This window comes from Poromitra crassiceps (genome assembly GCF_964638095.1).
Source record: "Poromitra crassiceps genome assembly, chromosome: 2".
NCBI classification, from domain to species: domain Eukaryota; kingdom Metazoa; phylum Chordata; class Actinopteri; order Beryciformes; family Melamphaidae; genus Poromitra; species Poromitra crassiceps.
Window position 1 is genome coordinate 110,311,288 of NC_139624.1, and position 14,705 is coordinate 110,325,992.

At 44.6% G+C, this 14,705-nt stretch overlaps 1 protein-coding gene across 1 annotated transcript in view; it reads left to right on the forward strand.

Moving 5' to 3' along the window:
• LOC310772290 (E3 ubiquitin-protein ligase RNF31-like) overlaps positions 1–14,705 on the forward strand; it is a 50,454-nt gene that overhangs the window by 21,007 nt on the left and 14,742 nt on the right. Inside the window, exons 11-19 of the mRNA XM_083632053.1 lie at positions 319–558; positions 1,303–1,644; positions 2,324–2,509; positions 5,752–5,958; positions 6,675–6,848; positions 8,109–8,207; positions 12,479–12,568; positions 13,608–13,722; positions 14,260–14,372. Coding sequence (XP_083488179.1) covers positions 319–558; positions 1,303–1,644; positions 2,324–2,509; positions 5,752–5,958; positions 6,675–6,848; positions 8,109–8,207; positions 12,479–12,568; positions 13,608–13,722; positions 14,260–14,372 — 1,566 coding nt within the window. The remainder of the gene's footprint in view (positions 1–318; positions 559–1,302; positions 1,645–2,323; positions 2,510–5,751; positions 5,959–6,674; positions 6,849–8,108; positions 8,208–12,478; positions 12,569–13,607; positions 13,723–14,259; positions 14,373–14,705) is intronic.

Genomic DNA, 14,705 nt, shown 5'->3' on the forward strand with positions numbered 1-14,705 from the left:
TATTTATTTATTTAATATTATACAATACACCAGTAATAGTGGATGTGTCTGAATCAGTCAGATTTTTTATTTGTTTGCCTACCCAGCCACTGACCTCACCACACATCACTGACCAGGATACATACCCTTAATCCAGTTTCCCACCCGCAGACACGGCCAATTGTGCCTGTATGGACGCCCGACCAAGCCGGAGGCACCACGGGACACGAACCTGCGACCCTCGTGTTGGTAGGCAAGAACTTTACCGCACATGATGCTGTCTCGATCCCTCTGTTTATGATGCATCCCTTCTTTTTTCTTTCTTTGTCCTTTTTATAGTGGACCTGCCAGGTGTGCACCTATGCCAACACCAAGCCCACTGCAGTGTGTGAGATGTGTAACACACCTAAAGACCCAGCTGCAGGTTCTGTTCCCCTGTCTCTCCTCCAGCCTCTCTCCCCCACTAAGGAGCCCCCCCAGCTGGCTGTGATGCCCCAACCCAAGCCCAGGGTCAGCCTGGAGCTGAAGAGACAGAAACTGATGAGGGAAGATGGCCTCAAACTAATCAACCAGATAAGAGTAGGTTGGGCGAGCAGATTTCTGGTGACTTGAGGATCACGTTGCTCACAGTGTGAACGCATGGTTAGAAAATAGACAATCAGAATGCAGCATTGAGGGTTGCAGGTAACAGTATTTACCCCAAAGATTATCCAGAAACAACTGTAATCTAAGGCCATTTGATAATACAACTTCACAGGGTCGCTGCGCAGGTCTGGAAAAACTAGAAGTATAAGAAAGGAATTTGATAATTTCCAGGTCTTGAATAGTTTGGGAATTTGAACAAAAATGTCTGGAAAAGTATGGAAAATGTTGTGGTTCAGGTCCGATACACACATAATTATAGCTTTTATGTTGTTGTAGAGCCAATTTGAGTCCACAGTTTGTGAAGAATGTTCAGATGATAGAGGGATGCTCTACCCAGGCCGCTGTCAGCATGCATTATATCAAATACCTACCAAAATCAAATCCAGTCAAGAACATAGGGTCTGGGAAAAATATGGAATTTTAAAATGGAAATCGTGTAGGAACCCTGCCAATCATCTCACATAGTATGATATTTGTGGCTGTGAAGAACAATCTTCATCTATACAGTGGTATGATCTAGTTTGTTAGCAGGGGCAAGATGTCTATCTGTGTAAATTGAACACCAGACAAAATCTTCAAAACAAATCTAGGTCTGGAAAAACGATGGATTTTTTGGTTTGAAAATGTGCAGGAACCCTGACTTCAACTTATCCCATCCTGACTGTTTCTCATTCCTAGGAAGCAGAAAAGAAGGGAGTGAGCCCAGAGGAAGTGTATGCTGCCCTCTGCATTTGCGGCGGCAGTAACATCAACCCTTGTGATTGGCTGACATCGGAGCTGCCTCACCTACTGGATGAAATCTGTGCCATGGCGGCCTCGGTCCAGCAAAACTACAAACCAGGGGATTCTGTAACACAGCCTGCTATTGGAAGAGACGGAGAGACGTCGGAGCAGCGTAGTCTTAACTCCATGGGTGAAGGAGTTAAGCTGTCCAGAGCTGAAGCCAAGCAGGCATGGCTGGCAGCAGGGGGCGACACTGAGAGGGCAGTGAGACAGCTGCTGAGAGACAGGCGAGCCAAGGTGAGAGAAGTTGATGACAATGCTCTCGAAAAGTTCTACACTCTACTTCCTGTGCCAGGCTGCATGGGTACAGGCAAAAGGGTAATCCCTATTATCAACAGCCAATCAGACAAAAACTATACATCACATCGCTTATATTTGAGTGAGAGCAGAAGTAGCTAAAGGGTCCCATGTATAATACATTATGTATGTACTGTTAAAGTTATGTGAACTGTCGCATTTTTTAAATGTGTGAATTTAGTAAAAAGTACAGCCTGCTAGAGTGAGACACACTCATGGCTGGCTCCATAGGGTCCCATTATAAAGGCTGAAAAAAAAGCATAAAACATAAACTGCGATTTCTCAAACAGTACAAAAGATAAATTAAAGTTGAATTAAGATGATAGAGTCCTAAAAGTGGTCACTCGTTTAAATATTAAATCGAGTGTAGCTTAAAGTATGAAGGGGTAGTTGGAGTTCAAAGAGGACATGGTTTCACCATGAACTGCTGATTAAACGAATGGCAGTTGCACCCGGAAATCTGTTGAAGCCGTTTGTTTACCAACATCCTGATCCCTCATGTAGAGTAGAACTCTAAAATGTCTAAATACCTTCCAAACTGCTCTCCTACCTGCCAAAGTGGCTGGTAGAGTAGACACAGCTGCTAAATTCCCATCCTGTTATTTGGCTCTGTGTGCAGGTGAAGGAGCTACAGTCTCTGGGCTTCCGGGAAGTGCTGCAGTGTGACGAGGCCTTGCGGCTGAGCGGAGGGGAGGTGAAGGGGGCTCTGTCCCTGCTTCAGCGCCCTCTCCTGGAGCCTTTCCACCAGCGCATCTGGAGCGACCAGCCCGAGCCGCCTGTCGATCCCCAGCACCCTGACAAGCAGGTCGGGCAGAGCACTGCACCACAAATGCTCCAGGGCAGTCATCCATTATCACATCATCGTGTGTGTGTGTGTGTGTGTGTGTGTGTGTGTGTGTGTGTGGTGTGGGCACGTTTACAAGAGAGAGAGAGATTGTGAGATTGTCTTTGGCCCCGTTTATACGACAATGGTCTCTGCATAAAACGGCAAACTTTTGTTGTGGTTTGCTTGACCTTTCGATCCGCCTTCTTATGCCAACATTGCGATAACGATCCTCGTGCAGACGGATCTGCAAAAATGATTGAAAATGCTGTAGTATGCCAGGCCAGTAGGTGACGCTATAACTTTGTAACTTGACACCACAGATTAACACTAGGCACCTGTGTACAAACCCTTCAACAGCGCGGTGTGTACAAGCAAACATGGCGAAATATGTCATTTTGCCTGAAAAGACGGTGAAGAGGAGTTGTTACTCACAGTGACACTGGACTGTAAAGCATTTGTTATAGGAGTGTTAATAAACTCTGCAGAGTCTGCAGCAGAAACACAGCTCGATGGGCCGCCATTGTTCTTCTTCTATTCACACATGCTTATTAGGCGGAAATCATAATAGCCATGTGTGACGTTGGGCCGGGTCGTCACAGTTTTCACATGAATTGCATATTGCCAGTTTACACGCCGTCAGTAAGGGGTGGCATTTTAAAAGGATTCCACTCTGGAATCCAGTTTCAAAAGTTTGTGTTTTCAGGACCCCAAAACGCTGTTGTCATGAGAACGAAAGGCCAAAACACAACTAAAGTTGGACCGTTGTCATATAAACAAGGCCTGACCATGGTCGTTCAGGTTTGTGTGCATGTGTCTAGCTGTTTGTCTGTCAGGTTTGTGTGCATGTGTCTAGCTGTTTGTCTGTCAGGTTTGTGTGCATGTGTCTAGCTGTTTGTCTGTCAGGTTTGTGTGCATGTGTCTAGCTGTTTGTCTGTCAGGTTTGTGTGCATGTGTCTAGCTGTTTGGCTGTCTGTCAGGTTTGTGTGCATGTGTCTAGCTGTTTGTCTGTCAGGTTTGTGTGCATGTGTCTAGCTGTTTGGCTGTCTGTCAGGTTTGTGTGCATGTGTCTAGCTGTTTGGCTGTCTGTCAGGTTTGTGTGCATGTGTCTAGCTGTTTGGCTGTCTGTCAGGTTTGTGTGCATGTGTCTAGCTGTTTGGCTGTCTGTCAGGTTTGTGTGCATGTATCTAGCTGTTTGGCTGTCTGTCAGGTTTGTGTGCATGTGTCTAGCTGTTTGGCTGTCTGTCAGGTTTGTGTGCATGTGTCTAGCTGTTTGGCTGTCTGTCAGGTTTGTGTGCATGTGTCTAGCTGTTTGGCTGTCTGTCAGGTTTGTGTGCATGTGTCTAGCTGTTTGGCTGTGTGTCAGGTTTGTGTGCATGTGTCTAGCTGTTTGGCTGTGTGTCAGGTTTGTGTGCATGTGTCTAGCTGTTTGGCTGTCTGTCAGGTTTGTGTGCATGTGTCTAGCTGTTTGGCTGTCTGTCAGGTTTGTGTGCATGTGTCTAGCTGTTTGGCTGTCTGTCAGGTTTGTGTGCATGTGTCTAGCTGTTTGGCTGTGTGTCAGGTTTGTGTGCATGTGTCTAGCTGTTTGGCTGTCTGTCAGGTTTGTGTGCATGTGTCTAGCTGTTTGGCTGTGTGTCAGGTTTGTGTGCATGTGTCTAGCTGTTTGGCTGTCTGTCAGGTTTGTGTGCATGTGTCTAGCTGTTTGGCTGTCTGTCAGGTTTGTGTGCATGTGTCTAGCTGTTTGGCTGTCTGTCAGGTTTGTGTGCATGTGTCTAGCTGTTTGGCTGTCTGTCAGGTTTGTGTGCATGTGTCTAGCTGTTTGGCTGTCTGTCAGGTTTGTGTGCATGTGTCTAGCTGTTTGGCTGTGTGTCAGGTTTGTGTGCATGTGTCTAGCTGTTTGGCTGTGTGTCAGGTTTGTGTGCATGTGTCTAGCTGTTTGTCTGTCAGGTTTGTGTGCATGTGTCTAGCTGTTTGTCTGTCAGGTTTGTGTGCATGTGTCTAGCTGTTTGTCTGTCAGGTTTGTGTGCATGTGTCTAGCTGTTTGTCTGTCAGGTTTGTGTGCATGTGTCTAGCTGTTTGTCTGTCAGGTTTGTGTGCATGTGTCTAGCTGTTTGTCTGTCAGGTTTGTGTGCATGTGTCTAGCTGTTTGGCTGTCAGGTTTGTGTGCATGTGTCTAGCTGTTTGGCTGTCAGGTTTGTGTGCATGTGTCTAGCTGTTTGTCTGTCAGGTTTGTGTGCATGTGTCTAGCTGTTTGGCTGTCTGTCAGGTTTGTGTGCATGTGTCTAGCTGTTTGTCTGTCAGGTTTGTGTGCATGTGTCTAGCTGTTTGGCTGTCTGTCAGGTTTGTGTGCATGTGTCTAGCTGTTTGTCTGTCTGTCACGTTTGTGTGCATGTGTCTAGCTGTTTGGCTGTCTGTCACGTTTGTGTGCATGTGTCTAGCTGTTTGGCTGTCTGTCAGGTTTGTGTGCATGTGTCTAGCTGTTTGTCTGTCTGTCACGTTTGTGTGCATGTGTCTAGCTGTTTGGCTGTCTGTCACGTTTGTGTGCATGTGTCTAGCTGTTTGTCTGTCTGTCAGGTTTGTGTGCATGTGTCTAGCTGTTTGTCTGTCTGTCAGGTTTGTGTGCATGTGTCTAGCTGTTTGTCTGTCTGTCACGTTTGTGTGCATGTGTCTAGCTGTTTGGCTGTCTGTCACGTTTGTGTGCATGTGTCTAGCTGTTTGGCTGTCTGTCAGGTTTGTGTGCATGTGTCTAGCTGTTTGGCTGTCTGTCAGGTTTGTGTGCATGTGTCTAGCTGTTTGGCTGTCTGTCAGGTTTGTGTGCATGTGTCTAGCTGTTTGGCTGTCTGTCAGGTTTGTGTGCATGTGTCTAGCTGTTTGGCTGTCTGTCAGGTTTGTGTGCATGTGTCTAGCTGTTTGGCTGTCTGTCAGGTTTGTGTGCATGTGTCTAGCTGTTTGGCTGTCTGTCAGGTTTGTGTGCATGTGTCTAGCTGTTTGGCTGTCTGTCAGGTTTGTGTGCATGTGTCTAGCTGTTTGGCTGTCTGTCAGGTTTGTGTGCATGTGTCTAGCTGTTTGTCTGTCAGGTTTGTGTGCATGTGTCTAGCTGTTTGGCTGTCTTGGGTGTGGCATTTTTTCCAAGCTTCTGTTTGATCCCATCTCTTGTTTACCAAGTTATTTTTAGCTCATCATTTCCTTGTTCCTCATTCCTTATCCTCATTTGCTCCCCTCAGAGGATGTGCCGGCGTTTGCTAGCGCTGTACGACCTGCCCAGCTGGGGGCGCTGTGAGCTGGCCCTGTCACTGCTGCAAGAACCAGGCATCACTTACACCCTGGAGGACGTGGTGCAAGCTGTTAAAGAGTCCCACAACAAGGACTTCATCAAGCGCCTCCTCAACAACGAATGCCCCTGTTGCCTGAGCGTTTTCCCCTGCAGCAAGGTAGGCTGCTGACGGTGTGCGTCTCACTGGACTGGTGTTGGTTTGATGGAACAAACCAAAACAGTTCCTCCAGAAACAGTTCTTCTTTGGAATGGAGCAGCAGTGCAACCATAGTTTAGCAAGCAAAAATTCAAAAATTGGTAGACCTCTGTAAATGACAAAACACAGTACGAAAACAAATGTAAAATGTATGCAGCTGAGATCAAAACAAAACAAAGGCGCGTTCTAAAAGCAGTATTGTAGTGAAGTCACTATCTCGAGCCGAGTTGAGTCTTGAGTCCCCAGTGTTCGAGTCCAAGTCCAAGACCGAAGAAGAGTCAGAGTCAAGTGCCCATTCCCGAAGAGAGTCCGAGTCCGGAGTTACTGAACATGAGCGTGAATCCGCATGTAGGTGGAACACACGTGCCTGCCCTTGCACAAAATTGAATGTCACAGTATTAATATTAAATACTATTCATAATATTAAACAAAGTATCAATTTCTTATGTCAAATATTAGGGCATATTACAAACAAACAATAAACAAAACAAGTCAGAGTCCTCGTCTCCAACATCTAAGTCTGAATGCATGAATACTCGAGTCCAAGTCATCAGTGCTGCAAGTCCAAGTCGAGTCACGAGTCCTGAAATACGAACAAGCGAACAAATAACAGTCAAAGGAGTTATAGAGCTCAGCATTTGTGCACAGCTGTTGAAACGTCTCTCTCTCTCTCTCAGATGCAGTCACTGACCTCGTGTCAGTGCTCAGTGTGCCACGAGTGTTTTGGGCAGCACTTCACTGTGGCTGTGAGAGACAAACACATCAGAGACATGGTGTGTCCCGTCTGCGCCGGGCCCGACATCAACGACTCAGAACAGCTGGACAGCTACTTCTCCACCCTGGATATACAGGTGCATAGAGACACACACACAGAGAGAGAGAGAGTTGACTTTAGTTTACTTTGTGTTCAATACTAAAATCACCACATAGCACACTAAAGAATATATGAAGTGAATGACCAATCTACCAGCCAATCTATCAGCTTCATATCCTCCTCACAGCCAATCTATCAGCTTCATATCCCCCTCACAGCCAATCTACCAGCTTCATATCCTCCTCACAGCCAATCAGCTTCATATCCTCCTCACAGCCAATCTACCAGCTTCATATCCTCCTCACAGCCAATCAGCTTCATATCCTCCTCACAGCCAATCTACCAGCTTCATATCCTCCTCACAGCCAACCAGCTTCATATCCTCCTCACAGCCAATCTACCAGCTTCATATCCTCCTCACAGCCAACCAGCTTCATATCCTCCTCACAGCCAACCAGCTTCATATCCTCCTCACAGCCAATCTACCAGCTTCATATCCTCCTCACAGCCAACCAGCTTCATATCCTCCTCACAGCCAATCTACCAGCTTCATATCCTCCTCACAGCCAACCAGCTTCATATCCTCCTCACAGCCAACCAGCTTCATATCCTCCTCACAGCCAACCAGCTTCATATCCTCCTCACAGCCAATCTACCAGCTTCATATCCTCCTCACAGCCAACCAGCTTCATATCCTCCTCACAGCCAATCTACCAGCTTCATATCCTCCTCACAGCCAACCAGCTTCATATCCTCCTCACAGCCAACCAGCTTCATATCCTCCTCACATCCAATCTACCAGCTTCATATCCTCCTCACAGCCAATCTACCAGCTTCATATCCTCCTCACAGCCAATCTACCAGCTTCATATCCTCCTCACAGCCAACCAGCTTCATATCCTCCTCACATCCAATCTACCAGCTTCATATCCTCCTCACAGCCAACCAGCTTCATATCCTCCTCACAGCCAATCTACCAGCTTCATATCCTCCTCACAGCCAATCAGCTTCATATCCTCCTCACATCCAATCTATCAGCTTCATATCCTCCTCACACCCCCCCCCCCCCCAAAAAAAAGGTTTTCACCCATCCTCATCTTGTGTGTGTGTGTGTGTGTGTGTGTGTGTGTGTGTGTGTGTGTGTGTGTGTGTGTGTGTGTGTGTGTGTGTGTGTGTGTGTGTGTGTGTGTGTGTGTGTGTGTGTGTGTGTGTGCGCGCGTGTGTGCGCGCGTGTGTGTGTGCGTGCGTGTGTGCGTGCGTGTGTATTAAATTAAATTGAGTTTGTGTGTTCTTCCAGTTGCGGGACTGTCTAGAGCCTGACGTGTATGATCTGTATCACAAGAAGCTGACGGAGCACGCGTTGATGAAAGACCCCAAGTTCCTGTGGTGCTGCCACGTGAGTCGACTGTTCCTGTCATATTCCCTTCAACCTTCTTCTTCTTCTTCTTCTCTGTCACTATATCAGCTGTCACAGTCTGTTTTCATCCTCCATCTGTACCAAAGAACTTTTATGGAAAGAACTGACAGCTCCATATTGCCCCATTGCAACATCAGCGCCCAGCAGCCTCCGCCATTTTTTATTTTTGGAAGCGTGACAGCGCCAAAAGAACCTCGCACAGGCTCGCAGTGGTCAGCTGCGGTAGCGCGGGCCCCTATAATCAGCCTCTCTAAACAGTAACTCAACGGGAGAACACTCTAAATTTCGTGGATTCACATCTTTTCTGGGCGTACTGCAAATCTTGATTGAAGTGGTGTAGTGCAGGGATGTAAAACAACAACCATATTGTGGAAACTAAGCAAAATTTTTCGTTTTCTTTGTTTAGTTTTTTCAAGATAAATAGCTAATGCGGCTGTCGTCCACTCCGTCAGAAGTGCATTGCCGTGGTTTTAACCTCGGGTCCTTTGCATTTACTATTTATCTTGAAAAAACTAAACAAAGAAAACGAAAAATTTTGCTTAGTTTCCACAATATGGTTGTTGTTTTACATCCCTGCACTACACCACTTCAATCAAGATTTACAGTACGCCCAGAAAAGATGTGAATCCACGAAATTTAGAGTGTTCTCCCGTTGAGTTACTGTTTAGAGAGGCTGATTATAGGGGCCCGCGCTACCGCAGCTGACCACTGCGAGGCGCATTCTGTTTCCAAAAATGGCCGGAGTGTCCTCTCTTTCCTTCCATGCTCTTTGTCTGTACTCAGTACTCTTCTTCTTCTCTGTCACTATATCAGCTGTCACAGTCTGTTTTCATCCTCCATCTGTACTCAGTACTCTTCTTCTTCTCTGTCACTATATCAGCTGTCACAGTCTGTTTTCATCCTCCATCTGTACTCAGTACTCTTCTTCTTCTCTGTCACTATATCAGCTGTCACAGTCTGTTTTCATCCTCCATCTGTACTCAGTACTCTTCTTCTTCTCTGTCACTATATCAGCTGTCACAGTCTGTTTTCATCCTCCATCTGTACTCAGTACTCTTCTTCTTCTCTGTCACTATATCAGCTGTCACAGTCTGTTTTCATCCTCCATCTGTACTCAGTACTCTTCTTCTTCTCTGTCACTATATCAGCTGTCACAGTCTGTTTTCATCCTCCATCTATACTCAGTACTCTTCTTCTTCTCTGTCACTATATCAGCTGTCACAGTCTGTTTTCATCCTCCATCTGTACTCAGTACTCTTCTTCTTCTCTGTCACTATATCAGCTGTCACAGTCTGTTTTCATCCTCCATCTGTACTCAGTACTCTTCTTCTTCTCTGTCACTATATCAGCTGTCACAGTCTGTTTTCATCCTCCATCTGTACTCAGTACTCTTCTTCTTCTCTGTCACTATATCAGCTGTCACAGTCTGTTTTCATCCTCCATCTATACTCAGTACTCTTCTTCTTCTCTGTCACTATATCAGCTGTCACAGTCTGTTTTCATCCTCCATCTGTACTCAGTACTCTTCTTCTTCTCTGTCACTATATCAGCTGTCACAGTCTGTTTTCATCCTCCATCTGTACTCAGTACTCTTCTTCTTCTCTGTCACTATATCAGCTGTCACAGTCTGTTTTCATCCTCCATCTGTACTCAGTACTCTTCTTCTTCTCTGTCACTATATCAGCTGTCACAGTCTGTTTTCATCCTCCATCTATACTCAGTACTCTTCTTCTTCTCTGTCACTATATCAGCTGTCACAGTCTGTTTTCATCCTCCATCTGTACTCAGTACTCTTCTTCTTCTCTGTCACTATATCAGCTGTCACAGTCTGTTTTCATCCTCCATCTGTACTCAGTACTCTTCTTCTTCTCTGTCACTATATCAGCTGTCACAGTCTGTTTTCATCCTCCATCTGTACTCAGTACTCTTCTTCTTCTCTGTCACTATATCAGCTGTCACAGTCTGTTTTCATCCTCCATCTGTACTCAGTACTCGCTTAGTTAAAGGAGTTCACCCAAAAATGAAAATTCAGTCATTATCTACTCACCTTCATGCCGATGGAAGGACGGGTGAAGTTCACCAAACACTCCTGGAGTTTCACAGATAAATACTGTTGTCGGCTTGTCTCATTCTCCAAAACAACTGAAGTAAATGGTGACCAACTTTCAAATGTAAAATGGCTCCATACTGGCATAATTCAAGTCTCCAGAAGCCCTGAGATGCCAAGTTGATTTGAAAAGACATCATTTACACCCTGTTTTTAGCTGAAATCTTCACTGTAGCCGTGAGTTGAAAGTTTGTTTACCGTAAATTCCGGACTATAAGCCGCACCGGTGTATAAGCCGCACCTGCAAAGTTGACTGTTTTTTACATATATAAGCCGCACCGGACTATAAGCCGCGGGTGTTTTAATGGTATTTTTTTATTTATTTTTTATTTATTTTTTATTGTGTTTTAATGTTTAATTACCATATGTAAGGGTTCATGCACAGAGGGGATTGTCGGGAAAGAGATGGCTGTTTGAGGAAGCTCCCATTTATTAACATTTCAACAAAACAACATAACACAACACCACCTGTGTTTCTTTTTTACAGTGCACACAGTGTCATACAGTGTCATACAGTGTGGTGAAAAGAGGGCAAGAGAGGAAATTAAAACAGAAGTGGATTTATAGTTAGAAAGAGTGCTAAAAAAGAGAGATTTTTTTTTTTTTTTTTTTTTTTTTTTGGAAAAAATCCATAGATAAGCCGCACCGTTATATAAGCCGCAGGGGCCAAAAAAGGCCAAAAAACGGGAAAAAAGGTGCGGCTTATAGTCCGGAATTTACGGTATTTGTTTGTTTATTAAAAGGATCGCCATTAGCTGATGCCTAGACGACAGCTAGTCTTCCTGGGGTCCAAGACAACAATAAACATTACATGACAAGCAATAAAGTCAAATAAGCCCTTTTCCCACATGCGCTTTGTACCGCAAAATGACCGGAACGTGGTCTAATGCCTGCAAGTGAGAAAGGCGCCGTGCCGGTATAAGCGCGACCCCGTCGTCCCCGACATTTCACCACTTTCGACCAAGTCAGAAGAGCGGTATGATCTTAAGGGGACGCAAGTGGAAACGGGTGCAGTCATTTTCCGCGACAGCGGTCCTTCAATCATGGGCGAGGAGTAGCCTACACACGTTGCTTAATGTTCCAGCGGGCATAATCTAATCATTCGCGCACATTAAAGCAAACTGGCGAAATGATCTTGTGATAGCCTAATAAGAGCAGTATGTCAGCTTGCTGATTTCCCGAAGGCAACCCCGGACACATCAAACGAAGCCAGTCTGCTTTCTCTACATACAAGCGTTGAGCAGCTTGCAAGCCTTTCTCGCTGTGTCTGTCTGTGGCTGCTGCTCTCGAGCAGACAGGGGAGGGGGTAAATCGGCTGTGTTTATTACGCTGGCGGCTTGACGCTGCTCTTAAGTCAAACGAGTGTGATTTATTGTGTGACAACTGACAAGCGAACTTATTTCGAGTTTTGCCGACCCCCCAAATAAGCTCCCCCTTCCCCCCGCCCCCCCCCCCCCCCCCCCCCAACATACAGGTAAATTCGCTGATAGATTCCCACATGCGCGAGCCGAAGTGTGAAGGGAAATGTCCGATATTGACTTACAGGTAATTTTCCGGTATGCATGTGGGAAAAGGGCTATAGTAAAAAAGAATGAATAAAAAGCAAATCTAAACCAAGACAGACAAGCATGGTCAGCTAGCCCTCTAGCTGCTCAGTGACCCACATATTAAAATACCATCAGTACATCTCTCTATACTCTAGAAAACAAACATACTGTAGAAAGGAAAAGTGATGTGACAAACATAATTTTGTGTGTGTGTGTGTGTGTGTGTGTGTGTGTGTGTGTGTGTGTGTGTGCGTGTGCGCGTGCGTGCGTGCGTGTGAGATAATGTGTGTGAGTGTAAGTGGGATCTGAGATCTGATCCTTTTAAAACCAGCCTTCCCTTTGATGGAACGGACATTGCTTGGTAGACAATTCCAAGACACAATAGTCCTGTAGGCCTACAGTATATGACAGCTTTCTTCATGTAGTTGGATTGGAAAGTGAAACTTTGGTCTGGTCTGGTCCTATCTCTTCTTTAACCTACATAATTTACTTCTTATTCCTTGATGTAAATCGGTTCATAAACTCTGCAATATAAATAAAGATTATTATTATTGTTGTTGCCCTATTGACACACCTTATCCTTCCACCTGTTCCAGTGCACCTCCGGGTTTATCAATGATGGCGACCAGCTGAAAGTCACCTGCCCATCTTGCCGTAAGAGCTTCTGTGCTCAGTGCAAGAAACCTGTGAGTACAAAAGAAAAATTCTGACGATTTGGAAGGGGGGGGTCAATATTGCCAAATAAACAATTACCGTAAAATTTTTCGTTTTAATTCTGCTGTAGTATTGTGATCTTTGAGAACATGGCTTTTTATGCAATTTTTTTGTTTTGTTTTTTTGTAAAATGTTAATAGTGAGGATTTACTTGGTTTAAATATTTTCTTGAAATGTCCCACTTGATGTGTAGATGACATTCTGTACAGCACCCAAGAGCATTATGTTGGGTGGTCTGCAACACTTTCCCTCTGATTTTGATTCAAGTACAAATGCAGCCTCTCGCGATTTGGAAATTGCTCCGGTCAATCTTGCAACTTTGACTGCTTTTAAATTAGGGATGGGCATCGAATTTCGAATTTTCGAATAATCGTTGTTATTATCAAGGTCGACTTTTATTATTGAAATTCGAAATTCGAAAAAAAAAAAAAAAAAATTGAGTGAAATGTTGCATTGTCTCCCCTGATTCTAAGTATAGTCAAATCGCTTGGTTTGAGCAAGTAAAACAATTTTTATAAGCATTTTAAGCAAGGTTTATGGAAAAATGAATGGCGGATGAAATCCCATGAAGAGGGAGAGGGGGTGACTTTGGCACCCCTTTGGCACTCAGACCTGAGCCTACTAAATATTTAATGAACCACTCATGATTGTCAAAACTGTTTTTTATTTTCGAAAATGTCAATGTCATGTAACATGTTCTTTACTTCAGTGGTGCAATGCTTGTTTGAGCTAAAAATCCACAGCAGAAGCTTTTTATATTAATTAATAAAGCCGTAGACTTAGAATCAGGGGAGACAATGCAACATTTCACTCACACAAAAAAAAAAAAAAAATTACATTTTAATTTTTTTTTACATTTTTATTTTTATTTTCGAATTTCGAATTAAATTCGAATTTGGCCAGCGAATTTCGAATAGTGTTTTTGCTAGAAATGCCCATACCTACTTTAAATCAATCTTTTTAAACCTTAAGAAGCAACTCACTCACTCCCTCGCTCTTCATCCTTCCCAGTGGGAGCCGCAGCACCAGGATCTGTCGTGTGAGCAGTTCCAGCAGTGGAAGAGGGAGAACGATCCAGAATACCAGAGGCAGGGCCTGGCTGGCTACCTGAGAGACAACGGCATCAGTGAGGCTCACCACAACGCTACTACCGCACTTTAACTTCACCCTCCAAACTCCCTTTATACCATCAGTCAAAACATCAACTCTTTTCCACAAATCCTCTTCTGGTTCATTGCTGTTATTGACAAACTGCGTCTGAACAATTTCTCCCTAAATTCACATAGCACATATCTTTTTTGTCTGTTTTGAAGGGAGATGTTTTTATAAGGCCCTTTGGTTTTTATCGACTTGCACTTATACCTTTGCTTTTCCATTTGATCACTGTGCAAACTAATTAAAGAGCAAATCAACACTAGATCACAAAAGGCAAAAAAGAGTCAACCCATAGAGATCAGTGCAACAACAATGTCATGTTCTGCCTCATTGATTTACTGTTGATTGATCGAGGTGGGGAGGAGGTTTAGCCATCGTTGATGGGTCACATTTTTTTCTGCTGTCTTCAGGACAGTTTTGGATTTCACGCTTAAGTTTTCCATTTCATCATGTTTGGAATGAGTGGATTTAGCAGGATGTGAGTGCTGATGTCTGTCTGTCCTCTCAGCCTGTCCTCAATGTAGGTTCCAGTATGCGCTGACCAAGGGCGGCTGCATGCACTTCAGCTGCTCCCAGTGCAGATACCAGTTCTGCAGCGGCTGCAACAACCCCTTCCACAAGGTGAGCTCAGCTGAATACCCCACACTGTCAACACACACACACTTCACAAGAAAAAAGAATTACCAAAAAATGGCTTTACAGCTGATTTCCACTTGCTTCATGTGCGATCAAATTAGTAGCTATTGTTGTTATTCTTAGCTGTGCTAATCTATTGTAAAATTGAAATAAATTGGTGTTAAACAGCTAAGGTTTTTTTTTTCCTGAGAGAGAACCTTAGACCTGCTACTAAGGGTTTGATATTTTGACATAAAAGATGTCAGTCTAGCTCAGTGGTTCCCAAACTTAGGGTCGCGACCCTAAGTGGGGTCGCCTGGGATTCAAATAGGGTCGCCT